Here is a 14,946-nt window from a genome sequence, read left to right as displayed (position 1 = left end):
TGGCAACCTTATTCTGACCGTATAGATTGATGGTCACTACATCTACAATGTAGGAACTCAAAAATGGTTGGGGGGAAATGGCCAAGCCAGATAAAACTTACTGTCATCACTGATGGAAATAAAAGGAGAGGAATCCTTTCACCATTGAGAATTGTAAGTCTAGTTTGGTATAGTATTATCTTAGAATGGACATGAGATTATATGAAAGTTGTGTCTGTGGTATCTGATACGTAGTGTCATTTGCACATCAGATATCACTCATCAGATGATGAACATAAATGTGTGGACCATCTCTGAGATTTCACAGGGCGATGGATAATGCTACTGTGCATAATGTCTGTCCCTCAGTCCATTAGTCTCATGCTCACACACACTTTATTGTTAGAGAAGTCACGGTATTGCCCTGCCCCCATGGTTCCATAAAATGACATCGCTTGGACCACAGTGCAGATTTTTTTCCAGCCCTTGAAGCTAGTTGACTGAACCAGAATTCCTAATGGCTTCAGTAACGTTTCCACTTTGGGCTCTTCTCTTTTCATTGCATGACAGCCTACTACTAACTAGTTCAATGGCTGTATCTTTTGCTTGGACAGATAATGCAGCTGTACTCCCATGGGTGGGAAAGCATGGTGGGTCAGCAAACATTAGAGTTTAAAGCATGTGCTGTGGGTTTTGTTTTTGTTTCGTATTTTTTCATGTGTGTGTGCGTGTGACTGTGTGTGTGTGTGACTGTGCACCTGAAAGTCATGGCAACCTCTGGTGACTCACTGTGTGTGTACCGGGAAGTCATGGCGACCTCTGGTGACTGACCTCTACTGGGGGCCTGGAGGATATTCAGAGAGGTGGCTGAATAAAGCCTGCCCCCACTTCCCGACTGCTCCTATTGCAAGGCAGTCCCCCATCCAGAGTCGACCCTGCTTAGCTTCTGAGATCTGATGAGATCAAGCTTGCCTGGGCTATCCAGGTCAGGGCAAAGTATGTGCTGTTTTAATACACTGAAAATCATTCTCTTTTTCTTCCTTCCCCTTTCAGTTTGACCCCGAAAACACTGGCTACATCAGCACAGAGAAATTTCGAAACCTCCTCCAAAGCCATGGCTCTGAATTGGATCCACACAAGCTAGAAGTGCTCTTGGCCTTAGCTGACAATAATTCTGATGGGAAGATCTGTTACCAAGACTTTGTCAACTTGGTAAGTGGTTCAGAGTAGACAGTCATCTTTCTAGTTTTTGTGGGTCCTCAGTCAAAAGACTACCACCAAAATCCCACCTCCGCTATTCTGATTTTCTCCTCCTTCTTCAACTTCTACTGGATTCCTCTCAGCACACAGCTGCGTACTAGGGAGAAATGATTAGCCTGGAAAGTGTTTTGCCTCCAAAGTTAAACTCAGTTCAAATGGGATAGAGATTGTCCCTTTAAACCTAATGAAACAGCTGTTTTTGCTTCTCTGGGCCCAGCGACTAGATCTTTCATGCCAGCCATGTTGATTGGAGGATGTCATGATCCTCCTGGATGATTGCTTTGAACTGAACTTACCCAACTTAAAATGTTCTGCCAAAAATGTTACGTTTTCAGAGGAAATACATTTCTTTGTTTCATTCCCACAGATTCCCATATTTTAAAAATGTTCTTTGCCTTTGCTGGTGTGACCCTTGGGTCAGTTATAAGTTCTCTCAGAACTGTTCTCTCAAGAGCAGTTCCCGAAAGAGCTCTCTCAGCCCCACCTACCTCACAGGGTGTCTGTTGTGGGGAGGGGAAGGAACAGGAGATTGTAAGCAGCTCTGAGACTCCTTCAGGTAGTGAAGGGCAGGATATAAACTCAATCTCTTCTTCTTCTTGTCTTCTTTTCATTACATTCTTCATGCTTACAGTGGTATCTAAAGACTTTCTTTGGACTTTAAGGGAGGCTTGGTAGCAAACCCCCCCCCCATCTTGAGAGAATCTTAACAGTTGTGGTTATCCCTCACATTAACTCCTTTGTATACTAAGGAACAGTTGAGTATCTAAGTTTCTACCACGTACACTTGCATAACCATTCTGATATTATTTTATGTACCCTTAACCAGTCCATTAATTATGCTTATATCCTGCTCTTCTTTTAGAAAGCTCAGAGCTCCTTACCTCAGGCATCCAGTTGTTTCTACATGTGGCTCATTTTAAATGCATGTGCCTCAGGCTTTGGCATTTGTGGCCCACAGCTGAATGTTTCCGTAACCTACTGTTCTCTTTCTGTCTGTTGCTGTTCATATTTTCGTGAGTGAAAATGAGGGGAATGGAGAAGAAGAGCGGCTGGGGGAGGAAGGAAACCAGACAGGGACACAAAATAAGATATGATATATAAATATATATACACATATATTACACATTATACATTGTCCAGAGACACCCGTGGTGCCTTCTGCTCCAGACCTCCCCACCCAGACCCAGCTATCTTCCTTACCTGGGAAAGCTGCTGAGCTGGGAGGAGGTCAGGCGAAGAGGAGAGTGGCAGCACCGTGCTTAGCAATGGCGGGGAAGGGCGGGCTACTGGCCAATTGGGCCCCACAGGCACAGGAGCCACTGTGGGAGCCCAAAGAAACTCTCATTCCACCCACCCTGCCTCATTCATGAGAGAGGCGGGCTAGACGGCAGGGGAAGGTTGGAGACAGCAGGGACAAGCAGGTGGAAGTGAACCTGGTTCATCAGAAAGCAGGAAGGCAACTGGAAGCAACTCCCAGTGAAGAGGGAGATTTCAAAGATGGCCTGGGTGTGGCTGGATATGCAGGGTCAGATCGGGACTGGGGATCTAGGGAGGAGCTTCAACTGACTCATATTGGGCTACCGGAGGCACAGATGGGAGAGGGGAACCAAAGGGGCAGGGCCAGGAAGAGGCCCTGTTGGGTTAGGGATGATGAGGGGGTGGAGCAACCTTCCTTTAAATAAAGGAGCTTACAAAAGGCCTAGGAGGAAGTGGGAGGAGGGGTTCTGAGCTCAGGGAACCTTCCAGCCAGGGTAAGGGCATTATTTGGAGTATACTTATCCTCCCCCTTTTACCCATTCTGAGGCCAGAAAAGCTCCAGAAGGATGGAAGACACCACGGTGGAGGGCAGGCAAGTGAAGCCCATCAATTAATTGCCTTGCATATATATAAATGAATGATCTGACAATGGAGTCTAAGACTCAGTCATGTGTGTAAAAAAACTTGATGATTATGGTTTTTAAGGCTGCCTAGACTGTGACAGCAGCCATGAAATTAAAAGACACCTGCTCCTTGGGAGGAAAGCGATGGCGAACCTAAACAGCAAGATAAAAAGTAGAGACATCACCCTGCCAACAAAAGTCCGCATGGTCAAAGCAATGGTATTCTCAGTAGTCATGTATGGCTGCGAGAGTTGGACTATAAGGAAGGCCAAGCGCCGAAGAATAGATTCTTTTGAACTATGGTTCTGGAGAAGGCTCTTGAGAGTCCCTTGGACTGCAAGGAGATCAAACCAGTCAATCCTAAAAGAAACCAACCCTGACTGTTCCCTGGAAGGCCAGATACTGAAACTGAAGCTCAAATACTTTGGCCACCAAATGAGAAGGGAGCACTCACTGGAAAAGACCCTGATGCTGGGAAAGATTGAAGGTCAAAGAAGACAGGGACGGCAAAGGATGAGATTGTTAGACAGTGTCATCGATGCAACGAACATGAAATTGAGCAACCTTCAGAGGACGGCAGAAGACAGGAAGGCCTGGCGTGATCTGGTCCATGGGGTCGCGAAGAGTTGGACTCAACTGTGCGACTGAACAACAAAAGATCTTCTTTGTGGTCTCTGTGCATCACACCTCTGGGATATAGTGCTCCTGCACCGACCTCGATCGGTTCCTCTTGAAAGCGAAAGGGATTTTTGCGCCCGCTCCCCACTGCGCATGACCAAGGGAGGAGCATGACAATCCCGCCAGTTCTCTTCTGACTGCCATGCTGGTAGGATCTTCTCCACTTTGGTCAGTAAAAAAAATTGGGCTTTTAGGCCTATTCCTCGTTTTTTCTTTGAAGTTTAATCGTTTTCTTCTTGTTTATTTTTGCTAAGTGAAAGGACTTTGTTTCTACGGATTTATTTCTTTTTGGACTCTGTCATGTGTTTCCCCCCCTCTCCCGGCCTATGGCCAAGAGGTGGGGTTTCTTTAAACGGTGCCTTAAGTGCGGCAGCAAGATCGCCCCCCAGACGGATACTTGCTTTGTTTTTTGTGCCTCGGGGAATCCCACCGAGTGAACTCTTGTGCTCATTGTGTGAAGTTTTCGAAGCAGACGTTGCACTTTTGGAGTTAGCGTTTTCACCGATGTCGTCACAGGACACTTCAGGGCATGCGTCAATGTCGACTGCTGCCACGGCATCGATGTCTGCGCTGTCCCCGATATCGACTCACGTAGATGTCGACCACCTGATGCTGAAATGTTCGGCCCAGACATCTCAGTCCTTAGCCAATACTCCCTCCAAAAAATGCAGGGAAGGCAAGGATGGTCAGCCAGTCAAGCATAAAAAGCATACGAAAACTCCCCCTGTGCAATCTCCGTTGATCCCTCGGAGGGCCATGGAATTGATTCTTTCGGGGGCTGCTTAACTTGACTCTCAGTGCCAACAGCAGCCACAAGGTGTACCTTGGTCGCCTTCGCTGCGTCCTGTTCAGCTCACAGACTCTGAGCATGATATGGACTTGACACAGATCTCCCGGTCTTCCAGTGTCAAATGTCTGTACTCAGACCGCGGAGCCGATGCATTTGTCCGGCCTTCATAGCTCCGTCCTGATGATCGAGACCGACCATCGGCACCAATCCATCTGCCACCAGCTCCCTCCTGGGACCAACAGCAGTGGCAATACATGTATGGAGCCTATGCATTTACAGGCAGTATCCCGTGGGTCCCACCCCAACCAGTGGAGTGGGACTGTCAGTCTACCTCTTCATGCATCTCCCGGTATCGATATCCTCCATCAACACTGGAGTTTGCGAGGCCCCATCTGTCGAGAGCAACGGGCAAACTTCCCAAGCCGTCGTACCCGACAGTTCCAAAGTTTAAAGAACCATCGAACCCGATTCCATCAATACCGATGCTACCTATGTCATTTTCCGAGCCGACTGAGTGCTCTGCCTCTTCAGACGCCTCCTCCCAATCAGGGGATGAAAACCCCGATCCTCCAATGGAACCCTCACTGCCTCAACAAGTGGGCGATGATCTTCCAATCTCCCCTTCAGGAGACTTGAAATCTTATGGAGATTTCATCAAGCGGATGGCTAACACGCTCGCTCTTTCTACGGTACAGCCCCCACCTACTGTAGCAGACTCTGTGTTTGATATTGTCCAGATGGACATTTCTACACCAATTGCCTCCTTCAGGCGGCTTAAGTCCCATGGTCTCACCCGGCATCTACACCCGTCTCGAGCCGGAGGGTAGATCGTATGTATAAGGGTGCTGAATTTCTGTTTACCCACCCTAAACCTAATTCTGTCATAGTCACTTCTTCCTCCAAGGGCAGATGCAGTCATTTCACCCCCTCTGAGAAAGAAGGAAGGAAACTTGATTTGTTTGGAAGGAAATTTTATTCTGCAGGAGCCCTTGGCATCAAGACCTCAAACTATACAGCATGTATGGGGAGATATCAGTTTGTTCTTTGGGAGCAGATGTCTGAATTCATTGCAACCCTCCCTGAGGACGCTAACCGCCAGGCTCGCAGGATTCAGAAGGAGGGAATGCTTTTGGCTAAGCATCAGCTCAGTGCAGCTAAGCACACATTGGATGCGGCCGCCAAAACGCTGACTTCAGCACTTACCCTCTGATGTCACACCTGGTTGCATTCTACTGCCCTACCGCAGGACACCAGGACTCTCATTGAGGACCTTCCATTCGAAGGTGAGGGCCTTTTCGGTGCCACGACTGATAACGGTCCTGCAAGACCTAGACAAAAGTATAAAGACGTCACGGAATTTAGGTGTCACGTCGGCTCCTAAACTATCCCAAGCGAAATCCTGGAACAAGCCATGGTCTTGCAGATCCTCTTTTAAGTTGTCCCCGGAAGCACAGTGGCAACGCTCACCCACCATGGCTTCCTACCCTTATGGGCACAAACCAAAATTCTCATCTGTCTCTCAGCCTAAGGCTAAAACTCCGAAAGCTTCCAAGCAGAGCCTTTGACTCCTGTCGTCCCACCCCTACCTGCCTCTCTCCCTACTTGGCTGCTTGGCAGCGAATAACATCAGACCGGTGGGTACTGTCCGTCATCGAAAAAGGGTACCTCATAGAATTTATCCAGGTACCCGAGGCCCCCAACTTCATAATTACTCCACCATCCAGTATGCTCCTGGAAGAAATCCAGAAGCTTCTTCAAAAGGACGCCATCGAACCAGTCCCAACAGCACAGCGTCAACACGGGTTCTACTCCCGTTATTTTATGGTCCCCAAAAAAGATGGAGGACTCCATCCTATTATGGACCTCAGGGGACTCAACCAGTTTATCTCCTATCGTAAATTCCTAATGACAACATTACAAAACATTCTCTCCCTTCTCAGCAAGGGTGTCTGGATGGTAACCTTGGACTTGCAAGACATATATTTTCATATAACTATCCACCCATCTCACAGGAAGTTTTTGCATTTTGCAGTTGCGGAAGGTCATTCTCAGTACAAGTCCCTTCCTTTTGGACTCTCAACATCTCCCAGAGTCTTTACAAAAATGATGATTGTCATCGCGGTGTACCTCCATCTCCAGAGTGTACAGATCTTTCCGTACATAGATGATTGGTTGCTGGTAGCACACCCCAGAGAGACTCTATTCAACCATATTGATTTAATGTTGGTCACCTTAGACGCACTGGGCCTGAGGGTGAAAGAACCTGAAAAAGCCTGCTCCTTCCTTCCCTGAGAGTCCAGTTTATTGGAGCAATTTTGGATTCCACTGTCTGCCGAGCCTTTCTCCCTCTCAAAAGGGCGGAAGACATTATCGCTCTCATCAACCTGATAAAAGCACAGGGAGATGCATCAGTGAGGCAGATTCAATGGCTCTTGGGCCTGATGGCCACCACCACAGCGGTTTTTGTCTTCGCCAGACTACAGATGAGACCACTTCAGCTGTGGTTCCTCAAACGTTTCTATCCACAGTGGCAGTCCCAGTGCTGAATTCCCTGCAGTGGTGGGAATCTCCAGACAACCTCCTTCAGGGAGCCCCATTTCTTGCACCCAGCCCCAAAATGACCCTAACCACGGATGCATCCCTGTGGGGATGGGGGGCTCACCTCCTAGGTGTGTGTGTGGGTGCCAAATGGGAATCACATGTGGCCCACAAACACATCAACTTCCTGGAACTGCTTGCCATCCAATATGCCCTAAGGTCTTTTCGCCACCTCGTGACTCACCATAAGGTGGCAATCCTGACAGGCAACACCACCACACGGTGTTACCTGAACAGGCAAGGTGGGACAGCGTCCAGGGGGCTCTGTCGACTGGCCCGGGAGATTTGGACCAAGTGTCAATCCCGGGGCATGTTCATCATTGCTGCTCACCTGTCAGGATCACTCAATGTGTATGCAGACTTTCTGAGCAGAGGAGGTGCATCCCTCCATGAGTGGGAGCTCAACTGGGCTTACCTCCAACCAATCTTCCACAGATGGGGTCACCCAGAAATCGATGTGTTTGTGTCGCATCAGAACGCAAAGTATCATCTGTTCTGTACCAGGGCGGGACAAAATCCGCTGTCTCTGGGGGACGGTCTCTTGTTTCCATGGTCACACAGGCACATGTACCTGTTCCCACCACTTCCTCTACTAACCAGAGTGCTGAGCAAGATCATGAAGGACAACCTGAATGCTTCCTCGTGGCACCATGGTGGCCACGTCAGCACTGGTTCCCGACTCTGCTCCACATAACCCGGGGCACTTACATACATCTCCCCCTGGCACCAGATCTCCTCCTGGCTCAGGAGGGCCGAGTGCTTCACCATGATGTACCACACCTCAAACTCACGGCGTGGAGAATCCCTTAGCACAGCTCAGAAGCAGGATAGATCTTGTCCTGTTGAACTGTACATGCGCTTCCTATGAAGGGAAGTGGAACAAATTCCTGTCGTACCTCGAGTCGTTGGGTTTACCACCGCCCCCTACGGACTTGAGGGTAGTTTTCGGATTCTTGTTGACCTGCCTGGACTTGGGTCTTAGTTGTTCTTCTTTAAGGGTCTACTTAGCCGCCATTTCCGCGTATCATCCTGTGGTGGATGGCGATGGCTATTCCGGTTTTTCTCACCCGCAAATGAAGCAGTTTCTGAAGGGCCTCACTTGCCCCTTTCCTCCAGCTTGTGGGCCAACTCCTTCCTGGGGAAGGAGTCGGCCCACAAGCAAAGATTAATGGGCAAACCGTTTGAGCCCATGGCCATGTCTACTCTGCAGCTTCTCTTGTGGAAGACTGCCTTCCTAGTAGCCATTATGTCAGCAAGACGAGTGAGTGAATTGTCTGCACTCCGTTGCAATTTTTCGTATTTGGTTTTTCACCATGATGGTGTCACCTTGGCCCCGGATGTACCGTCTTGATGTGCACAGAGCGCTCTCCTTTTATTTGCATAGGACTCAGCCTATACGTAAATCTCCTCGATGAGGAATGCCGTCTTCATACTCTAGACGTCAAGAGAGCCATACTCTTCTGCCTCGATAGGACAAGGTCATTCTGTCAGTCTTCGTCTCCTATAGCACACCTGTGCAGGGGAAGAAGCTTTCTTCGCAACGTCTATCCAAGTGGATTGTGGAAACCATCAAACTGTGCTACTTACTGGCGAAGCAGCCACTTCGGGCTCGCTCCAAGTGCATTGTACCCGGGCAGTAGCCATGTCCACAGCCTTCCTGAGAGGGTCGTCACTCACTGACATCTGTCAAGCAGCAACCTTGGCTACCCCCCCCCCACATTCGTGAAGCATTACCCCCTGGATGTGTGTCTTCATCAGCGTTCTGTGGTGAGACGGGCAGTGTTGCAGGCGGTGCAAGTCTAGGACCTTCAGCTCCCTCCTCCTGGTAGGCCTGTTTTTGCTTGCTAATCTCCCAGAGGTGTGATGCACAGAGACCACGAAGAAGATAAACAGGTTGCTTACCTGTATCTGATGATCTTCGAGTGGTCATCTGTGCATTCACACTATCCGCCCTCCTTCCCCTCTGCTTTTGGTCCTCTCCTTTTTATTACTCTGAGACTGATGGCAGCGGTCAGAAGGAACTGGCAGGATTGTCATGCTCCTCCCTTGGTCATGCACAGTGGGGCTGGCGCGTGACTGGGGAGCGGGCGCAAAAATCCCTTTCGCTTTCAAGAGGAACCGATCGAGGTCGGCGCAGGCGCACTATATCCCAGAGGTGTGAATGAACAGATGACCACTCGAAGATCATCAGTTACAGGTAAGCAACCTGTTTTTTCTTAGTCTGCTTTAACCATCCTTGGATCCAAGGTCTCAGCAGGGCTAAAAGACTCCTGGTTGAGATCCTTTTAATTGGAGATGCATGGGATTGAACACAAGACTTTCCTTATGCAACGCATACGCTCTACACTGAACTAAGACCATTCCCTATAGTGGATGGCATGGGCAACACACTATATCAAAATGCTGTAATGTTGACAAGCAGGCCAAAAAAACAGAAGATTAACCTACCGCTAGGTCAACTGCAAAACCAGACTTTGGATTTGTCTTGGTAATTGACAGAATTCCCAAATTAGACCTTTTGGCAGCGGCAGCATTTGGGGCTGAAATGCAAATTCGTTGCTTTAAGACTCCGATGACGTTATTTTTGCTAAAAGTTGATGTGAAAGTGATACTTCAGCATCTCTAAAATTGGCTGAATTCCTATTGCAAAGGCAAGTGGTGTTTCACTTATATTTCTGCCTCATTTACTGGATTTTGGTTACCTCATTTGCTTGCAAACAGGATCACACTTGGTACGCTATAAATAGTTTTATTCTCTGCTGCTGTTGCAGCTCAGTGAAGAACTGCTGTTTTGACAATCTGGCTCTCAACACTTCCAAACCCTTGTAGTACACAGTATCCTAAGAACCAGCAACAGTAAGCAAGACACAGTGTCCCAAGAAGCATCTGCCCCCTTTATATATCATTGTGACTTGTCCTTTCATATTTTATCTTTCAGCACCAAGTATATTAATGACCTGATCTCAGTATCAAAAATTTTAGTAGTTCTGAATGACACTGAGCAGTTACCTAGGGCCAAAATGCACGGGGCTTTTAAAATGAATCAGAGTCAGATTTCCTGGTCCTGACTCGCTTTCAAATTTTTAAAGTCTGCATTGACCTTATTTGACTCGGGACTCCTGCCTTCCACCTGCACTGATTTCCTGAGCCATAAGAGCCCCAGTGGGGAGTCATTTCCATAACGTTGGCACTGCATGTGGACTGGGCCTCTGCAGGTGTTAAAAATGATGTTCCCCAGAGCTGCCGGTGGCTACAGGGAAAGCAAGTTAGGTCCAGGGAAACTGGATCCGACTTGTTAAAAAATCGCCTTGTGCAGTTTGGCTCTTCATAGCTTGACTGCAGGCTTTGAATTCAGAGCACATGATTTTAAAAACTTTGTCCACATACCGTAGTTCCCCTGTGGCTTTATAGTTCTGATTCAGATACCAACCAGTCGTCTTCATGCAGCAATAATATAATCTCTGGCTGTAGTCTTGCTCTTTTTGAAAAACTTGGTTTAGAAGAGTGCCACCATAAGATCTTATGAACTTGCTGTCTCGTGGCAGTTCCTGTTACCAAAGGAACACAATATAGGATGCAATCACATGGGGGGTGTGTGTGTGAAAATATTTCCTTGCCATGGCAGCAGCAGTAAGGAGCATGCGAGCAGGTGGGGGACTGCGTCCACCCACATCTCTTCCCAAGCCACTCACTGCTCCTGCTGACCCCCATCCTTTGCTGATTTCTCTGTTGGGACTGCATAAAGCCGCAGCTGCAGTTGATTTTGACCTTGGCCTGGACACACCCTTCCCTCATAGTCCCTTTCCTTCTTGAGTCACCCCGTAATACTACACGGTAGCCATGCAAGAGAAGGCAGGTGAATGCTTCACCCATGGTTGCCCTACAGTTTCCCCTGTACTTCAGAGAAAATGAGATTGATGTTTTCTCCCGGGTAAATGGCGGGAAGGGAGTCAGACCAGACATGCACAGATTGGGCATGACATCATTTGGATGTTCCCCTTCATTGAACAGGCTTGCTGCTGTCCATGCAGAGAAGATGCCCATCTGGTAGCAGCCGTAATTGTGTGAGATCTGTAAAACAGAAACATCTATAGGTTAAGTTATATTTTTATCCTGTACTTCCTCCAAGGAGCTAAGAATACATCTGTGTCCGCCTCCAGTATATTTTTTGCAACACCCTTGTGAAGTAGGTTAGGCTCAGACAATGACTGTCGAACATCACCCAGTGAGCATTATGTCTGAATATGGAGTTGATATGTGGTTCTAGACTAGCATTCTATCCCCTATACCACATTCGCTCAAAATAAAATGAATAGGTGAAGAGGAATGCATTCAAGATTGTGATGTATTTCACTGTTAAGGTTAGAGGCCATAAGCTATAATGAAGACTGCCAATATGCATGGGTACCTCTGGAGTTTGTCAACAGCTGGTGTTTCCTAGCACACCCTAGCATCCTGTAAGAGATTGAGCTATTTTGGAACACTAGTATTGTCTTGCTTTTCATTGGTAGAGCAACTTCATTCAGGATGTTCCGCAAGAGACAGGGGAAGCTGGTCTCCATTACCTAGCTTGAAGTCCTATCCTGAAAGAGGCTGCTTATACCACATTGGTGTTAGTGGTAATGAAGTTGCCCAAGTTTGCATTCCTGTGTGTGCTGCACATGAGAGTACTCACCTTTCAACTAATCGGGACTTATATCCAAGTACATATGCACAGGATAAGAGTGTATGGGGTTATAGGGTAGTATTTATGAAGGGAAGGATAAGACAAATCTCTGGTCTCGCTTGCCCTGCCAATGTCTTGTCCCTCTTGGGTCCAGTTCTGTATGGACTCGGCCTACTTTGGCTAAGCTAAGGTCAAGTCCCGTGCGTGGTAGCTTATAAACTTGGCGTGGCATTTTCCCATTAGCAATGTAGGAATGTTACTGTGCTGCTACACAGACAAAGCATTGTTAATGCCAGTGAAAAGATTCCAAAAATCCTCTGTTGAAAAAAAGCCCTATTGTAGCAGCATCTTTTAAAAAAACTTTAGCAGTGGCAAACCACTCCACACGCTCATGCCCATTTTAAACATCTGTTTTCTACGTTCAGACTATGTACTCTTGAAAGACCATACACTGAAAGGAGCTCTGTAAATATAATGTTGAGGTATTCTTGTGTGTTGGTTGTCTATAGCTTCAGTCAAGCAAAAAGTTCAGCCCAGCTGGACCATTAACCTGAATTAGATTCTAAAATAGATCAAACGAGTACTATCATATACTCTTGCATGTTTCCTGAATTGTTTCTGTACACATACTGCAAGTCAGCAGCAGGGGAACTTGGAGCTTTAGTGTTTGACATGGTGAATGATCACCAGCTAAAACGTCATGACTTGTCAATAATGATTTGGTAATAAAAAGGGTTGAATGGCAGCCTTCCAAGCACTGCTGCTGAGCAATTTCCCCTGTTCCTCCTATCCTCTTTTCCTGTGCTACACACCTTCCCTGGCAGCAAGAGACTGCTCACTCACCAGTGTGCTGATGCCCATCTTGGCAAACCCAAGTGATTCAAGGTTGTCTTCTTTGGTACTAAGCCAGTAAGTTGCATGTTCTCCCAACTGGTTTTCAATTTCTAAAAATATTCCTAAATACTTCTCAGTGTGTACAGGGGCAAGCCCCAGTTTGGCACCAAGTGCACACCCAAAAAGGGACTGTGGTCATTGCAGCTCTCAAGTGTGCATGTGTGTTTTTCATTTGTTTGCAAACATGTTTGCTCCATTTGTATGTCGTATTTTAGGGTACACGTAAAACATTGCATACACCTGAAAAACTGTAGGTTTATAGCCAGCAGGTAGAATGTCCTAGCACATGCCTCAGGCCTTTCAGTTCCCCACCCCCCCTTTAATCCAAGGGTGACTGTCTTGCAATACAGATGCCACAAATGGTACAACCAGTGGGAATGTCTGCCACGTAGGCAGGTGGAGAAAATCATCTTGTTATAGAAAGTCAGGCCTACAGTTCTGCTTGCCTTTTATGTGTCCCACTTTTGCCTGTTCCGTAGCTCCAAAGACTAGAATCAGAAGCACACCAAATTAAGGGGGCTGCCTGTGCATTGGGGTATACACTGCAGTCGCACGAATCACATACTGCGTAAGCCACCTTGAGTCTCAGTGAGAAAGGAGGACTATAAATAATGTTAACAAATAAATGTATTTTGGACAAGGCACTTGCTGGAAGGGTGGGCCATCACTGGAAAAAGCCATTTCATCTGCTTTTCCAGGAATGGTGTGTATGTGAAAAGATATAAAAAGAGGATTGGAAAACTGCACAGAGACACCCATTTCCCCTCCAGTCGTGGCACATGAACCCCACTTGCAGCTTTTGCGTCCAAATTTGGAAGGGAAAACACCTATTGAGCAACTTCTAGTCCAAATGATCCCTTTTGTGAATGAGAAGATTTCATTACGTGTTTATTGAACAAATGCAGCAAGATACTATCAGTTTTCTGTCATGCAAGTCCCCCTCTCATTTGCATTTTTTCCTCATCTAATCATTAGGCACACAGATGCTTACAGTTTAGATTACATAGAAAAAGATTCTTCTGGCATCATTGAAATCTCTTTATTGGAACTCACAACTTTCCGCAGATATTTGTGGGTACATTTGAAACCTGTAAAATTATCTTCTCCCTGTATGTTAAAATGTTCTGTGTGGACAAACTCTGAGCTGGAGGCACCCAAACAAATAACAACTTGCCCCAAAGTGGATTTACTTCCACATGAGTTCTACAGTGCCCATTTCAGTTTCATTTGTGAGTCATCCAGTAATGAGGCATCAGCTAGTGCACATATGTGTGTGAACTGACCACTAAAAAGAAAGCCCATTACACATTGCCAGTGCTGTCCTTGCCTGTGAAGTACAATGCACTGTCCCCTAGGGAAATAGACTGACTCCGAGTCCTGAATGACCAAATGCTGTACTCTTCAACTGTATCAGACCCCAGACTGACACTTAACCCCGAACCTTTAATACATGACTCATTTATAATCTTGTTGCTGTGTATGCCTACATTTCTTCTTATTTTCAAGAGTTAGAGTGATAAGATAGTTCTGCGGAAGAGGGGGATTTGGTTGTTACCAACTTGTCAGGCAGCCACATCTCTCCCTCTTCTTCACAACCCTGAATAGTAAAGTTGCCTGTGCACATGCTTTTCCCTTTTCTCTTACAAATGGTGGTGGTGATGGTAGGTACTATTGGTGTGACCTCAGCTCTGAATTTAACCAATTTATGGTTCCTGACCAATGAAGACCAATGGTACCCTAATCCCAGGTTCCTCAGCATAGCACCCGTGGGCACCATGGTGCCTGCCCGCTCTTCTTCAGGTGCCTGCTGGCCTTTCCACAAAGTGGATGGCACCACTGTAAGGCAGGGCCAGCCTGTCCTCATTCAAACGAAATGGTTTTCCAATGCTGCAATCACAATTGCTGGAGGATCGGGAGGACTGTCAACTCTCCAGGCTTTGCTTCGTCATTCTGTGGTTCCGTTTTCCCTCATCTGTTTTTTTCTTCTTTTTATTCCTCATTCTCTTTCTCCCTTCTTCCCCAGAGGATTTCCTTCGCTCCATTTTGTCCCCCTTCCATAATTCTATTGCAAAGCGAAGCTCCAGCTCCCAAGGCAGCCATTTTGGGTTTTGCTCTGTCTCCTGTGCTCATCACCCCGTTGTGAAATCCCAAAGGTGCCCCCAGGCTCAGGAAGGTCAGGAATCCTAGCCCTCATCCCACCC

At 47.1% G+C, this 14,946-nt stretch overlaps 1 protein-coding gene across 1 annotated transcript in view; it reads left to right on the top strand.

Moving 5' to 3' along the window:
* RHBDL3 (rhomboid, veinlet-like 3 (Drosophila)) overlaps positions 1-14,946 on the top strand; it is a 199,056-nt gene that overhangs the window by 102,487 nt on the left and 81,623 nt on the right. The window contains exon 4 of the mRNA XM_015424702.1: positions 1,033-1,191. Coding sequence (XP_015280188.1) covers positions 1,033-1,191 — 159 coding nt within the window. The remainder of the gene's footprint in view (positions 1-1,032; positions 1,192-14,946) is intronic.

This window comes from Gekko japonicus, unplaced genomic scaffold (genome assembly GCF_001447785.1).
Source record: "Gekko japonicus isolate JY-2015 unplaced genomic scaffold, Gekko_japonicus_V1.1 scaffold668, whole genome shotgun sequence".
NCBI lineage: Eukaryota > Metazoa > Chordata > Lepidosauria > Squamata > Gekkonidae > Gekko > Gekko japonicus.
Note: the sequence above shows the minus strand (reverse complement) of the source record. Positions and strands in the feature narration are given on the sequence as shown.